The sequence below is a fragment of the Mobula hypostoma genome, chromosome 21 (assembly GCF_963921235.1).
Source record: "Mobula hypostoma chromosome 21, sMobHyp1.1, whole genome shotgun sequence".
Taxonomy (NCBI): Eukaryota; Metazoa; Chordata; class Chondrichthyes; order Myliobatiformes; family Myliobatidae; genus Mobula; species Mobula hypostoma.
In genome coordinates, this window is record NC_086117.1 from 60,272,175 (window position 1) to 60,289,469 (window position 17,295).

The 17,295-nt window shown below is 45.8% G+C and overlaps 1 protein-coding gene across 1 annotated transcript in view; it reads left to right on the forward strand.

Annotated features, from left to right (window-relative positions):
• Window positions 1-17,295, forward strand: part of txnrd2.2 (thioredoxin reductase 2, tandem duplicate 2) — a 197,458-nt gene that overhangs the window by 27,096 nt on the left and 153,067 nt on the right. Inside the window, exon 4 of the mRNA XM_063074135.1 lies at window positions 6,273-6,417. Within this exon, the coding sequence (XP_062930205.1) occupies window positions 6,273-6,417 (145 nt within the window). The remainder of the gene's footprint in view (window positions 1-6,272; window positions 6,418-17,295) is intronic.

The window sequence follows — 17,295 nt, forward strand, 5'->3', positions numbered from 1 at the left end:
TGCATGCTGAGCTCATTGACTTTATTAACTTTGCCTCCAACTTTCACTCTGCCCTCAGGTTTACCTGGTCCATTTCCGACACCTCCCTCCCCTTTCTAGATCTCTCTGTCTCTGTCTTTGGAGACAGCTTATCCACTGATGTCTACCATAAGCCTACTGACTCTCACAGCTACCTGGACTATTCCTCTTCTCACCCTGTATCTTGCAAAAATGCCATCCCCTTCTCGCAATTCCTCCGTCTCCGCCGCATCTGCTCTCAGGATGAGGCTTTTCATTCCAGGACGAGGGAGATGTCCTCCTTTTTTAAAGAAAGGGGCTTCCCTTCCTCCACTATCAACTCTGCTCTCAAACGCATCTCCCCCATTTCACGCACATCTGCTCTCACTCCATCATCCTGCCACCCCACTAGGAATAGGGTTCCCCTGGTCCTCACCTACCACCCCACCAGCCTCCGGGACCAACATATTATTCTCTGTAAATTCCGCCACCTCCAACGGGATCCCACCACTAAGCACATCTTTCCCTCCCCCCTCTCTCTGCTTTCCGCAGGGATCGCTCCCTACGCGACTCCCTTGTCCATTCGTCCCCCCCCATCCCTCCCCACTGATCTCCCTTCTGGCACTTATCCTTGTAAGCGGAACAAGTGCTACACATGCCCTTACACTTCCTCCCTTACCATCATTCAGGGCCCCAGACAGTCCTTCCAGGTGAGGCAACACTTCACCTGTGAGTCGGCTGGGGTGATATACTGTGTCCGGTGCTCCCGACGTGGCCTTCTATATATTGGCAAGACCTGACGCAGACTGGGAGACCGCTTTGCTGAACACCTACGCTCTGTCCGCCAGAGAAAGCAGGATCTCCCAGTGGCCACACATTTTAATTCCACATCCCATTCCCATTCTATCCACGGCCTCCTCTACTGTAAAGATGAAGCCACACTCAGGTTGGAGGAACAACACCTTATATTCCGTCTGGGTAGCCTCCAACCTGATGGCATGAACATCGACTTCTCTAACTTCCGCTAATGCTCCACCTCCCCCTAGTACCCCATCCGTTATTTATTTTTATACACACATTCTTGCTCTCACTCTCCTTTTTCTCCCTCTGTCTCTCTGACTATACCCCTTGCCCATCCTCTGGGTCCCCCCCCCCCACCGTCTTTCTCCCCGGACCTCCTGTCCCATGATCCTCTCATATCCCCTTTGCCACTCACCTGTCCAGCTCTTGGCTCCATCCCTCCCCCTCCTGTCTTCTCCTATCATTTTGGATCTCCCCCTCCCCCTCCCACTTTCAAATCTCTTACTAACTCTTCCTTCAGTTAGTCCTGACGAAGGGTCTCGGCCTGAAACGTCGACTGTACCTCTTCCTAGAGATGCTGCTTGGCCTGCTGCGTTCACCAGCAACTTTGATGTGTGTTGCTTCTCATGATGGAGCTGACTAATTTCACTCTCTGCAGCTTACTTTGATCCTGTGCAGTAGACACCGCCCCCCCAATACCAGATGGTGATGCAGCCAGTCAAAAAGCTCTCCACTGTACATCTGTAGAAATTCATGAGTGTTTTAGGTGACAAACCAAATCTCCTCAAACTCCTAATGAAATATAGCTGCTGTCTTGCCTTCTTTATAGCTGCATCGCTATGTTGGGACTCCTGTTGTGCCAAGAAAAGGCCACGCTTATGGTGGAGGACCAACACCTTATATTCCATCTGCATAGCCTCCAACCTAATGACATGAATATACGAGGAGTGATTGATAAGTTCGTGGCCTAAGGTAGAAGGAGTCAATTTTAGAAAGCCTAGCACATTTATTTTTCCTACATTTACACACTTAGTCCAGCGGTCGTGGAGCATACGGATCCCTTCTTTGTAGAAGTCGGTGTCTTGGACCTCCAGAAAGTGGTCCACAGCAGGGGTGATTGATAAGTTTGTGGCCTAAGGTAGAAGGAGATGAGTTATTAATTTCAAACTTTCGGAATAATCACTCAAAGAGTTAAACTCCATGTGCATGTAACAAGAGCTGTATAACTCATCTTCTACTTTAGGCCACGAACCTATCAATCACCCCTGCTGTGGACCACTTTCTGGAGGTCCAAGACACCGACTTCTACAAAGAAGGGACCCGTATGCTCCACGACCGCTGGACTAAGTGTGTAAATGTAGGAAAAATAAATGTGCTAGGCTTTCTAAAATCGTCTCCTTCTACCTTAGGCCACGAACTTATGAATCACCCCTTGTGTGCTGTTATTGTAAAGAAAGTACGACAGCGTCTCTACTTCCTCAGGAATCTGCGGAGGTTTGGCATGTCATCAGAAACTTTGGCAAACCTCTGTAGACGTATGGTGGAAAGTGTGCTGACTGGCTGCATTACGGCCTGGTACGAGAACACCAATGCCTTTCAGCAGAAAATCTTACAAAAGGTAGTGGATTTGGCCCAGTACATCACAGGTAAAACCCTCCCAACCATTGAGCACACCTACATAAACGTTGCCATAGAAAAGCAGCATTCATCATCAAAGATACTACCACCCAAGCCATGGCCACTTCTCTCGATCACCTCTGCTGTGGACCATTTCTACAAAGAAGGATCCGTATGCTCCACAACCGCTGGACTAAGTGTGTAAATGTAGGAGGGGACTATGTTAAAAAATAAATGTGCTAGCTTTTCTAAAATTGACTCCTCCTACTGTAGGCCATGAACTTATCAATCACCCCTTGTAATATTATAATAGTTATAATTAAAACCATTTCACCACCTAAGGTTACCTGACTGCCCTTTCAATGAAGGATGGGGACAGAGGTCAAGAAAAGGCCTTAAAAATAAACAGACAGGAAAATTACAAAAATCACGTGTTGGCATGAATTGTCGACTGTTTATTCGTCTCCATAGATGCTGTCTAACCTGCTGAGACGCTCCAGCACTTGTGCATGTTACAACGATCCTATTCCTTTGAAAAGACTGATCTAATAATTGCAACTCACATGTGAAAATAAATGAGCTTCACTTAGCAACTCAAAGATCGAAAGTACATTTATTATCTAAGTATGTAAACAGTATACGACCTTGAGATTCATATTCCCCGCAGTCAACCATGAAACAATGAAAACTGTGGAACCAGTTCAAGGGGAAACATCAAACCCCCAATGTGCAAAAAAAAACAAATTGTGCAAACGGCTTAAAAAAAAGCAAACAAAAACCACAGAATATAAAACACCAAACCACAAAGTTATCTATAAGTCCAGGCATATTTAGTCCAGCTCACTTCAGTCTAATCTCTCTCTCTCTCTCTCTCTCTCTCTGGATGAGTTTCACATCAGTTGGTGTGCCATGGTAGCATAGCGGATAGTGCTAGTACAGCTCTGGGTGTTGGAATTTGGAGTTCAATCCCAGCATCATCTGTAAGGAGTCTGTACATCCTCCCCATGGAGTGCGTAGGTTTTCTCCGCTTTCCTTCCACAGTCCAAAGACGTAGCGGTTAGCAGGTTAATTGGTCATTGTAAATTGTCCTGTGATTAGGCTAGGGTTAAATTGGGGGATTGGTGCAGCTTCAAGGGCTGGAAGGGCCTCCTTTGCCCTGTGTCTCTAAATAATATAAATTTAACTCATTCACTTCTGTCAGAGGCTGGTAGAGTTAGAATCAGGTTTGTTATCACTGACTACAGTCCTGTGAAAAAGTCGTAGGCACATAAATATAGCTGGGCTGCCTAAGACTTTTGGACAGTACAAAGTTCAAAGTAAAATTTATTAATCAGAGTATGTACATGTCACCACATACAACCCTGAGATTCTTTTTCTATGGGCATACTTAGCAAATCTATAGAACCGTAACTGTAAACTGTAAACAAACAGTGCAAATGTTGATATAAATAAATAGCAATAATTAATGAGCATGAAATAGCAAGATAACAGTGTCCATAATGAAGTTCTCCATCTCTGTCGGTCCTTGGCCATCTTCTTTATTGTGCCCCAGCTGAGGTTCAGCGTCCTCATTTCTGCCGCTGTGGTACGTAGGGTTGCCAACTGTCCCGTATTAGCCGGGACATCCCGTATATTGGGCTAAATTGGTTCGGCACCAGGTTATCTTTGGCCTCCTACGTTTCCTCCACCCTTCAGGGGTTCAACGTAGTGCTGTCTTGATGATGGATGTTGACCTCTCTTCTCATCATGTGTCCAATCCATTTCCTACGTTTCCTCGTGATGATTGTGGCCATGTCTTGTTGATGACATTGAAGGAGTAGGGCATGTTTGGAGACATTTCTTGGCCAGAAAATACAGAGGATCTTCCAGACGCGCATGGTGTGGAATGACAACAGCTTGGGTTAAATCAGTGGTTTGCTTGGTGATGTGGCTGAGTGTGGCCGGGAGGGCCTCCTCCGTGCTCAAAGGGGCCGTGAGGGCCATCCTCCGCACTCAAAGGGGCTGGGAGGGGCCTGTTCCGCGCTCAAAGGGGCCGAGAGGGCCTGTTCCTCGCTCAAAGGGGCTGAGAGGGCCCGTTCCGCGCTGAAAGGGGCTGAGAGGGCCTGTTCCGCGTTCAAAGGTGCCAGGAGGGCACGTTCCGTGTTCAAAGGGGTTGGGAGGGGCCTGTTCCACGCTCAAAGGGGCCGAGAGGGCCTGTTCCGTGCTAAAAGGGCCGGGAGGGTCCGTTCCATGCTCAAAGGGGCCGAGGGGGCCCGCTTCGCGCTCAAAGGGGCCGGGGGGCCCGCTCCGCGCTCAAAGGGACCGGGGGGCCCGCTCTGCGCTCAAAGGGGGGGCCGGGAGGGCCTGTTCCTCGCTCAAAAGGGCCGGGAGGGCCCATTCCGCACTCAAAGGGGGCCGGGAGGGCCCATTCCGCGCTCAAAGGGGGCCGGGAGGGCCCACTCTGCGCTCAAAAGGGCTGGGAGGGGGCCTGCTCCGTGCTTAAAGGGGCCGGGAGGGCTCGTTCCACACTCAAAGGGGGCCGGGAGGGCTCGTTCCACACTCAAAGGGGCCGGGGGGCCCGCTCCACGCTCAAAGGGGCCGGGAGGGCCCACTCCGCGCTCAAAAGGGCTGGGAGGGGGCCCGCTCCGCGCTCAAAGGGGCCGGGGGTCCCGCTCCATGCTCAAAGGGGCTGGGGGGGGGCCTGTTCCGCACTCAAAGGGGGCGGGAGGGCCTGTTGCGGGCTCAAGGGGGCCAGGAGGTGTTGTATCTCTAAATAAAAATAAAAATAAAAACACACTTCAATAAGCAGTATTAAAAATTCATGCTAATCACTATCGGGCAAAGAGTACAAATCTGAGGTTGTATACTGTATACATCCTCTGATATTAAAGAAATCAAAGAAACAATATAACAGGGTCCTTATATGAGCGTAGCTCTCCCCTTTTGTTCAAGAGCCTGATGGTTGAGGTAGTAACTGTCCTTGAACCTGATGGTGCAAGCCCGAAGCTCCTGTACCTTTGACCTAATGGCCGCAGCGAGAAGTGGCCATGGCTCGGGTGGTAGTATCTTTGATGATGAATACTGCTTTTCTATGGCAACGTTTATGTAGGTGTGCTCAATGGTTGGGAGGGTTTTACCTGTGATGTACTGGGCCAAATCCACTACCTTTTGTAAGATTTTCTGCTGAAAGGCATTGGTGTTCTCGTACCAGGCCGTAATGCAGCCAGTCAGCACACTTTCCACCATACGTCTACAGAGGTTTGCCAAAGTTTCTGATGACATGCCAAACCTCCGCAGATTCCTGAGGAAGTAGAGACGCTGTCGTACTTTCTTTACAATAACAGCACACGAGGGGTGATTCATAAGTTCGTGGCCTAAGGTAAAAGGAGTCAATTTTAGAAAGCCTAGCACATTTATTTTTCCTACATTTACACACTTAGTCCAGCGGTCGTGGAGCATACGGATCCCTTCTTTGTAGAAGTCGGTGTCTTGGACCTCCAGAAAGTGATCCACAGCAGAGATGATTGATATGTTCGTGGCCTAAGGTAGAGGGAGATAAGTTATTAACTTCAAACTTTCTGCATTTCCACTGAAAGAGTTGAACTGCACGTGCATGTAACAAGAGCTGTATAACTCAAGGCCGCGAACTTATCAATCACTCCTGCTACCCAAGGCCACAAACTTATCAATCACTCCTGCCGTGGACCACCTGGAGGTCCAAGACGCTCTCGTTACATGCACGTGCACATAAACAAATTTTAAGACATGCTGGTGATATGAAATCTGATTCTGATTCAATTCATCTTGTTCATTTTTAGGGAATTGGGCACCTGTAAGTTGTGCGATCTGTAATATGCCATTGTTTGCTTACCATTTAGGCACTAGATGGGGCCTTGGTGGCACTTGCGTCAACGTGGGCTGTATTCCAAAAAAGTTAATGCACCATGGAGCCCTTCTGGGCGGCGCCATTAAAGATGCCCAGAAATATGGTTGGGATGTACCTCTGCCTGTATGTCATGACTGGTATGTTCATACTTAAATACTGTTGCCTCTACCTGTCCCCTCCCAGCCGCTGTGATCGCCTTCGCACTCCCCTCCTCCACCTGGCTCCATCCTTCAATCAACCCCACCCCAGCTGCATTCACTTATCGCTTGCCAGCACTTGTTTTATCCCTCCCCTCCCCTCCCCTCCCTTCTTTTTGCTGGCTGTCTGAGAGTCCACGAGATATTCTGCAGATGCTTGAAATCCAGAGTAACACACGGGCGTAATCCATTGAGAGGAATAAAGAGCCGGCCTTTCACACTGAGACCCTTTTGGTCCTGATGAAGCTTGAAATGTTGGCTTTTTATTCCTCTCCATAGATGCTGCCTGACCTGCTGAATTCCTCCAGCATTTTGTGTGCATTACTCAGAATCCAGATGAAGGGCCTTGAGCTGAAGGACGGCATGGTATGTAGTGGTTAGCACAACGCTTTACAGTGCAGGTGACCTGGGTTCAGTTCCCGCTGCTGCCTGTAAGGAGTTTGGACGTTCTCCCCATGAGCGTGTTGGCTTCCTCCGGATGCTCCGGATTCCCCCCACAGTCCAAAAGTGAACCGCTTAGTAGGTTGGCCTGTCATCGTAAATTGTCCTGTGATTAGGCTGGGGTTAAATTGGGGGATTGCTGGGTGGTGCAGCTCAAAGGGCCGGAAGAGCCTACGCCGCACTCTATCTCAATAAAATCACTAAAAATTTCCCTCTTCAGATGCTGCTTGTTTCTTCAGTAGTTCGTTTTTCTGCAGATTCCAGCATCTATAGGTTCTAGTGCCTCCATGATTAGTTATTTGGTTGTTTGAAGATTGTGTTTATATTTATGAAAGTCCTGAGAGAGAGAGAGAGAGAGAGACAGAGACAGACAGACATTTAAAGGTTAAAGAAGAAAAGCTTTATTTGTCACATGTACATCAAAACTTCCAGTGAAATGTGTTGTTTCCATCAAATCAAATCAGTGAGGATCGTGCCAGGGGCAGCCTGCAAGTGTAGCGACTTTTGCGGTGCTGACATAGCATGCCTACAGCTCACTAACACTAACCCTAATCCATGTGTCATAGAGTCATAGAAAGGTACCACACAGAAACAGGCTGTTCGACCCATCCAGTCCATACTCCCATCGACCTGTACCGAGACCACAGCCCCCCATACCCCTCCAGTACATGTACCTATCTAAACTTCTCTTATATGTCAAAATCGAGCTTGTGTGTACCACCTGTGTTGGCAGCTTGTTGCACACTCTCACAACCCTCTGAGTGAAGAAGTTTCCCCTCATGTTCCCTTAAACGTTTCAACTTTCATCCTTAACCCATGATCTCTAATTGTAGTCCCAACCTCAGTGCAGAAAGCCTGCTCTTTGGACTGTGGGAGAAAACCAGAGCACCTAGAGGCAACCAACCATGCGGTTATAGGGAGAACGTACAAACTCGTTACAGACAGCGGCGGGAATGGAACTCTGATCGGTGACCGCTGGTGCTGTAAAGTGATTGTGCTAACTGCTGCGCTACTGTGCTGTACGGCTGTGTGTCCCATGTCATCACAGGGAAGAAAAATTGGCAAATCAGAACCAAGTTTAATATCACTGGCATGTGTTGTGAAATTTGTTGTTATGTGGCAGCAGTACATTGCAATACAAATAATAGAAAAAAGGTAAATTTCAGTAAACATATTTATACTAATTAGCTACATTATATAAGTAGAACAAATAAAAAGGAAATGGAAAAGTGGTGAGGTTCTGTTCATGGACTCAATGTCTATTCAGAAATCAGATGGCAGAGGGGAAGAAGCTATTCCTGAATTGTTGAGTGTGTGTCTTCAGGGTTTTGTACTCCCTTCCTGATGGTAGCAATGAGAAGAGAGTATGTCCTGGGTGATGGACACGGCCTTTTTGAGGCATTGACCCTTGAAGATGTCCTGAATACAATGGAGGCTAGTGCCAATGATGGAGCTGACTAAGTTTACAACTCTGTGCAGCTTATTTCGATGCTGTGCAGTAGCTGCCCCCCCCTCCCCATACCAGACGGTGATGCAGCCTGTTAGAATGCTCTCCACGATACATCTGTAGAAATTTGTGAGTGTTTTTGGTGACATACGAAACCTTTTCAAACTCCTAATGAAATGTAGCCACTGTCGTGCCTTCTTTATAGCTGCATCGATATGTTGGGTGCTCACTGCCAGATGTTAATTAAAGAGACTTAAGGCAAAAACTCTAGAGTTACTTAGCCCAGTGTTTAAATGAGAGTAATACCAGTGTGAGTGGTACAGCTGCTCAGTTTTGCTCCGTATCTTATATATCTGCAAATATCTGCTGGAGTCAACTTTTGCATCAATTTTGCCCTCAGGGCCAAGGTTATTGAGGGTTCAACGTGCACTCTTAAGTTTTAAATGTGTGATGTCGCTGAATATTTCTGAGTTCTGATTGAATAAGGTACCAGTTTTTAATTGGATGGCTGGTACTTTTGACAGAAAGTTAATGGATTGTATGCCATTAGTCAGGGATGACTTGCATGAGTGTTTGGAGTCATGGAGCCATTGAAAAGTACAGGAAAGAAACAGGCCCTTTGGCCCATCTGGTCCATGCCAAACCATTAAAACTGCCTACTCCCATCGACCTGAAGCAGGACTATAGCCCTCCGAACTTTATCATCCATGTACCTATCCAAACTTCTGTTAAATGTTGAAATTGAAATTGCGTTCTCCACTTGCGCTGGCAGCTCATTGCACACTCTCAGACCCTCTGAGTGAAGAAGTTTCTCCTCACGTTTCCTTTAAACTTCTCACCTTTCACCTTTAACCCATGAACTCTGGTTGTAGTCCCATCCGACCTCAGTGGAAAAAGCCTGCTTGTACTTACCCTATCTATACTCCTCATAATTTTGTATACCTCTATCAAACCTCCCCTCAATCTTCTATGTTCCAAGGAATAAAGTCCTAATTATTTAATCTTTCCTTTTAATTCAGGTCCTTCAGATCTAGCAAAATTTCTGTAAAATTTCTCTGTACTCTTTCAACCTTTATTTACATCTTTCCTGTAGGTAGGTGACCAAAATTGAACCAATACTCCAAATTAGGCCTCACCAATGTCTTAAGCATTTTCAATTGGCCACTTAGCTGTAATGCTCCCTGCTGAACCTCATTACATTGAAATTGATTATCGCACTTATGTGCACTAAAACAGTGAAGGAAGTTCAGAAGTGGTCCATTGGTTACAAAGAGCTTTGATTGCTCTGTGGAAGTGAAGGCAATCTAAATAAATGCTATTGTTTCAACAATGTTTGCTTTAATTGCATTTTACACTTCATGGAGCTGTTCAAAAGTTCAAAGTAAATTTATTATCTAAATACATATATGTCACCATAAACAGCCCTAAGATTATTTACACACTTTTATAGATATGCAGATGTAATGTGGTGAGTATTCTAAGCGGCTGCATCAAGGTCTGGTACAGTGGTGGGGGCATTGCACAGGATCAAAATAAGCTGCAAAATGTTGTAAACTCATTCAGCATCATTGTGGGCACTAACCTCACCAGCATCCAGGACACCTTTAAAGAGGAATACCTCAAAAAGGCGGGATCCATTGTAAAGGACCCCCATCACCCAGGACATGCCCTCTTCTCATTGCTACCATCAGGGAGGAGGTACAGGAGCCTGAAGACACACACTCAACAATTCAGGAACAGCTGCCATCCAATTTCTGAATGGACATTAAACCCATGAACACCACCTCACTACTTTTTTCCCCTTTTGCACTACTTTAATTTATTTAATATATACAAATACACAGTAATTTACAGTTTTTATTATTGTGTACTGCTGCTGCATAACAAATTTCATGATATATGCCAGTGATCTTAAACCTCATTCTGATTGTGATTCTGATAGGATCAACAGAGTCATTAGCCTTCTTTAAACATCTTGTAAGGATTATAGTTTGCTTGAGATTTGCAGTGTTCAGATGTAGGGTTGCCCTTTTATGGAACAGAACTAAACGGAATACTCCTAGACCGTTTCGAGGACTTGTGCTTTGGTGTTGTATTCGCTCGTTTGTTTTTGCTATTTGTGTGATTTGTTTTTTTTTTCTGTGCATTGGGTGTCGGATGGCTTCTTTGAATGGGTTCCATGGTGTTTCTTTGTTCCGTGCTTGCCTGTGGGAAGACGAATCTCGGGCTTGTATATTGTATACATACTTTGATAATAAATGTACTTTGAATCTTTCTTTCCTTTTGTTGCTGCTGCACAGTAGAGTGTGATAAGTTTGATCTGTAGCAGTGCACCAAGGAGCTCTTCTTGTGTGAGCTTAGGTTAATCATGGAAAATACTGCAGCTAACCTTATTTTTTCTCTTTCAGCAGTGTTCTCATTTTGTTTGGAGATAGGGTTTATTGTGGTGGCCATTCCCTGGTCCTGAAATAACTCAACACCACGGTAGTGTAGCGGTTAGCGTGATGCTATTACAGTTCAGGGCATTGGAATTCGGAGTTCAATTCTGGTGTCCCCTGTAAGCTGGTTTGTACGCTCCTTCCCGTGTGCACATGGCTTTCCTCCAGGTGCTCCGGTTTCTTCCCATAGTTCAAAGATAAAGATCAAAGTACATTTATTATCCAAGTATGTATACTATATTCAATCTTGAGATTCACCTCCTTACAGGCAACCGCAAAACAAAGAATCCCAGTAGAACCCATAAAAAAAACCCATCAAACACCCAATGGGCAGAAAAAAAAATTGTGCAAACAATAAAAGTAAGCAAAGAACTGAAGCCACAAAGCCAGTCACAGCCGATCCAGGATCCCATTAGTTGCAGGCCACAGCCTCAGCTTGAGCAGAGACAAGTACATCTTACTGGACAGCAAGCTTAACATCAGCCTGTCCCTTGCCTCAGGTCCCGAAACCCTCACCTTTTCAAACTGGTCTTGTGCTAAATTGGCCAAACCATTGTCCCGTGATTAGGCTCAGGTTAAATCAGTGGGTTGTTGGGCAGTGTGGCTCGAAAGGACAGAAGGACCCATTCTGTGCTGTATCTCTAAATAAATAAAAATTAATAAATAGGCTGGATAGTCATGGGCCAAATGAAAGATGGTGATGAATCAGCATATAGGAGGGAGGATGAAAATCTGCCTGAGTGGCGCCGTAACAACTACTTCTTACACAATGTCAGCAAGACCAAAGAGATGACTATTGACTTCCGGAGGAGGAAACCAGAGGTCCATAAGCCAGTCCTCATCGAAGGATCAGAGGTGGAGAGGGTCAGCAGCTTTAAATTCCTCGGTGTTATCATTTCAAAGGACCTGTGCTCAGCCCTGCACGTATGTGCAATTGCGAAATAAGCACAGTAGCACCTCTACTTCATTGTAGTTTATGGAGATCAAGCCTGACTTCTAAAACTTTGACCAACTTCTGTGCACATGTAGTGGAAAATATATTGACTAGTTGCATCACAGTCTGGTATGGAAGCAGAATCAGGTTGATTATCACCGGCATGTGACGTAAAATTTGTTAACTTAGCAACAGAATTCAATGCAATACATTATATAGAAAGAAATCAATGAAATAAAAATAATAATAATGAATAAATAAGTAAATCAATTACAGTATACACATAAATAAAGGCATCCGTTAATCTTGCGTGCCATGGATCTGCACCTGGAAAGTCTTCACTCTCCAGGGCGCAGGCCTGGGCAAGGTTGTATGGAAGACCAGCAGTTGCCCATGCTGCAAGTCTCCCCTCTCCACGACACCAATGTTGTCCAAGGGAAGGGCATTAGGACTCCTACAGCTTGGCACCAGTGTTGTCGCAGAGCAATGTGTGATTAAGTGCCTTGCTCAAGGACACAATACATGTTGCCTCGGCTGGGGCTCGAACTCACGACCTTCAGGTAGCTAGTCCAATGCCTTAACCACTTGGACACGTGCCCACAATACATATATTGAATAGATTAAAAATGTGCAAAAAAATAGAAATACTGTATACTAAAATAAGTGAGGTAGTGTCCAAGGGTTCAATGTCCATTTAAGAATCGGATAGAAGAAAGGAAGAAGCTGTTCCCAAATTGTTGAGTGTGTGCCTTCAGGCTTCTATACCTCCTGACTGATGGTAACAGTGAAAAAAGGGCATGCCCTGGGTGGTGGAGGTCCTTAATAATGGACGCTGCCTTTCTGAGATACTGCTCCCTGAAGATGCCCTGGGTACTTTGTAGGCTAGTACCCAAGATGGAGCTGACTAAATTTACAACCCTCTGCAGCTTCTTTCAGTCCTGTATAGTAGCCCCTCCATACCAGACGGTGATGCTGCCTGTCAGAATGCTCTTCACGGTACAACTATAGAAGTTTTTGCGTGTATTTGTTGACATGCCAAATCTCTTCAAACACCTAATAAAGTATAGCTGCTGCCTTGCCTTCTTTATAACTACATCGATATGTTGGGACCAGGTTAGATCCTCAGAGATCTTGACACCCAGGAACTTGAAACTGCCCACTCTCTCCATTTCTGATCCCTCTATGAGGATTGGTATGTGTTCCTTCGTCTTACCCTTCCTGAAGTCCACAATCAGCTCTTTCGTCTACTGATGTTGAGTGCCAGGCTGTTGCTGCAGCACCATTCCACTAGTTGGCATATCTCACTCCTGTACGTCCTCTCGTCACCTGAGATTCTACCAACAATGTTTGTATCATCAACAAATTTATAGATGGTATTTGAGCTATGCCTAGCAACACAGTCAGTGTATATAGAGAGTAGAGCAGTGGGCCAAGCACACATCCCTGAGGTGCACTAGTGTTGATTGTCAGTGAGGAGGATATGTTATCTCCAATCTGCACAGATTGTAGTCTTCCGGTTAGGAAGCTGGGGATCCAATTGCAGAGGGAGATACAGAGGCCCAGGTTCTGCAACTTCTCAGTCAGGATTGTGGGAACGATGGTATTAAATGCTGAGCTATAGTCGATGAACAGCATCCTGACATAGGTGTTTGTGTTGTCCAGGTGGTTAAAGCCGTGTGAAGAGCCATGGAGATTGCGTCTGCCTTTGACCTATTGTGGCGATAGGCAAATTACAATGGGTCCAGGTCCTTGCTGAGGCAGGAGTTCAGTCTAGTCATGACCAACATCTCAAAGCATTTCATCACTGTCGATGTGAGTGGTACCGGGTGATAGTCATTAAGGCAGCTCACATTATTCTTCTTAGGCACTGGTATAATTGTTGCCTTTTTGAAGCAAGTGGGAAATTTCACCCGTAGAAGTGAGAGGTTGAAAATGTCCTTGAATACTCCCGCTAGTTGGTTGGCACAGGTTTTCAGAGCCTTACCAGGTACTCCATCAGGACCTTCCGCCTTGCGAGGGTTCACTCTCTTTAAAGACAACCTAGCTTCGGCCTCTGAGACAGAGAGATCACAGGGTCATCAGGTGCAGCAGGGATCTTCACAGTTGTAGTTGTGTTCTCCCTTTCAAAGTGGGCGTAGAAGACGTTGAGTTCATCTGGTAGTGAAGCATCACTGCCATTGATACTACAGGTTTCCCCCGCCATCCGAAGGTAGAGCGTTCATATGAAATGGTTCGTAAGCTGAAATGTCGTAAAGCGAAGAAGCAATTACCATTTATTTATATGGAAAAACTTTGTGAGCGTTCGCAGACCCAAAAGTAACCTACCAAGTCAAGCCAAATAACACATAAAACCTAAAATAACAGTAACATATAGCAAAAGCAGGAATGATATGATAAATACACAGCCTATATAAAGTAGAAATACTTTTCCACAATCATTGCTGGCACTGTTCTCCGAAGCAAAAATCTCATGTAAGCGCTCTCGGCAAAAACACTCTCTCCAGTAACCTTTAAACTATGAAGCTGCCAAATCATACCAAATAACACGTAAAAATACACAGCCAATATAAAGTAGAAATAATATATGTACAGTGTAGTATCACTTACTGGAATTGAGAAGACAGCGCCGAGCACACTGATGATGGTGTGTTAGACTGAGTCATTGCAGGTTGGGGTGGAGCAGTGGCCCCCACCCTCCAGGCCACCAACCAATACATTGCCGCGAAGCATGCAGCAGTAGCTGGAAGGCACACAGCACATCTTTAAGAAAAAAGCCGAAATAAACATGCTAATTAATTAGGTGCCGCCCGACACGTAATTGTCGGCCCAAATCAGTGCTGATTGCTATTTGCATCGCCTCTGATCTGGGCCGACATTTATGTGTCGGGCGGCACCTAATTAATTAGCTTGTTTGTTTCGGCTTTTTTTCTTAAAGATGTGCTGGGTGCGTCCCGGCTACTGCTGCATTCTCCGCGAATCGGTATTTGTCCGGGGCCTGGGTGTTGGGGTGGTAGGACACTGGGGTGTCATCTCATCGTTGTCTGTTTCCATTAGAGCAGGCAGCTCATCTTCTCCTATGACTGCCCGCCTCGATGTTGAAGGTCGAGGTTCGTCGTCTGCTGTGGCTGATGTGGAAGGCTTGCTTGACTGCTGAGCCTCACACATTTTTCTATCATACAGTTCTTTGTAAGCACTCAAACCATCTTGCAAATATCCCCTAAACCTATGTACCCTTTCAAAATTAAAGTTGTACTTTATCATTGCAGCGAAAATCTCACACAGTTGCTTCACGTTCATTTCGCTACTGAATTCGGTTTCGATTGTTATCCTTTCCTCTTCCAATTGCATCAGCTCTTCAACTATCAGTTCTTGGTGATGGGATGCCAAAACCTGTTCAATATCATCTTTGTCAGCTTCCACAAGCCAAACTCACGCTGTCCTTTCTTTGTTCACCACGATCGAAACGCTTAATCATGTCTAGTTTTACGCTAAGTGTAACACCCTTACGAGCTCTTTCAGGCTTTTCCGATACCTCAGAATTCAACTTGCAAACGGCTGCTCACAGGCTCGTGTTAAAGCAATGCCGTTCCGAATCCGGGGGAGAGCGGCTGCTCTTTTATCGCCTTTTATCGCGCGCTGATTTTTTTTCGTAACAGTGAAAACACCTTCTGAAAGCGAAAACAGGGTCCTAATGTAGGTCTTTCATAACAGTGAGGTTTCGTAAAGCGAACGTTCGAAAAGCGAGGGACACCTGTATTGGGTTTTGCTTTGTAGGAAGTAATGTCTTGCAGACCCTGCCAGAGTTGTTGTACATCCGATGTCACTTCCAACCCCATTCAAAGTTGTCTCTTCGCCCTTGAAATAGCCTTGGGCAAATCATTCCTGGTTTTCTGGTGCAGACCTGAGTTACCAGCCCTGAATGCCGCAGATCTAGCTTTCAGCAGATGATGTACCTCCTGGTTCATCCATGGCTTTTGGTTTGGGAATGTACAGTAAGTCTTTGTAGGCTCACACTCATCCACACAGGTTTTAATGAAGTCGGTAACAACTGCAGCATAGTCATCCAGGTTCGAAGATAAATCCCTGAATACAGTCAGCCCACCGATTCAAAGCAGTCCTGTAGGTACTCCTGGGCTTCACTTTTCCATACCTTCTTGGTCCTCACTACTGGTGCTGCAGTCTTCAGTCTCTGCCTATACTCAGGGAGTAGAAGAACAGCCAGGTGATCAGACTTCCCGAAGTGAGGGCGTGGAGTAGCACGGTAGGCATTCTCGATTGTGGTGTAGCAATGGTCCAATGTGTTGTTTCCTCTGGTATTGCAAGTGATTTGTTGATGGTAATTGCTTAGTGATTTTTTCCAGACTGGCCTGGTTAAAATCTCCCAAAACAATGGTGAAGGCGTTAGGGTGCGCTGTTTCGTGCATGTTGATCCCACTGCTCAGATAATCTAAAGCCTGCTTGACATTGGCCTGAGGTGGAATGTATACTTCTACCAAAGTGACCCTGGAGAGTTCCCTTTGTAGATAAAAAGCACGGCTCTTAACTGCTAGATATTCCAGGTCTGGTGAGCAGAATTGGGACAGCACTGATATATTTGTGCACCAAGAAGAGTTGATCATGAGGCATACTCCTCCACCTCTGCTTTTGAGAGATTATAGATCTACCCTGATGGTATATAGTAAACCCGTCAATCAGAATCGCTGCATCCAGTACAGAAGGGGTTAACCGGGATTCCATGAAACAAAGGACACACGCGGTCCTAATGTCCCTCTGATTCAGCACCCTAGCTCTGAGATCGTCGATTTTATTCACCAGAGACTGCATGCTTGCCAGCAAGATAGTCGGTATAGGGAGTTTAAAACTCCGTTTCTTTAAACACACTTGTAACCCCGCTCTGCACCTGCGCTTCCTCTGAGGTATCCTACGTGGGCGCTTCCAACCACAATCGGTGTTGTTTCTGACGTTTTAAGCAGCGATAGTTCATTTAAGTGCATTAAGACATCTTTGTTGACTGTACTGACCTTGGAAGCAGTTGTGCTTTTTAGCTGTATCAGGTTGAAACGGGAATATTTAATTGTATCCATTGAGAGTACTGCTGCTACTCGAGTCGCACCTAGGTGCCCTGGAAGTGATTGCCCACCAATGCCCTCGAAAGGAAAATACTGCAAAAGGTAGTAGATACGGCCCAGTCCATCACGGTTAAAGCCCTCCCCACCATTGAGCTCATCTACATGAAACGCTGTTGCAGCAAGGCAGCATCCATCATCAGGGACCCTCACCACCCAGGACATGCTCTCTTCTCACTCCTGGCATCAGGACTCACACCAGCAGGTTCAGGAACAGTTACCACCCCTCAACCATCAGGCTGTTGAACCAAAGGGGATAATGTCACTCAACTTCACTCGCCCCATCATTGAAATGTTCCCACAACCTAAAGCACTCACTTTCAAGGACTCTTCTTCACATGTTCTTGATATTTATTGCTTATTTATTTGTGATTATTTCTTTATTTTTGTATTTGCACAGTTCGTTGTCTTTCGCACACTGGTTGAATGCCG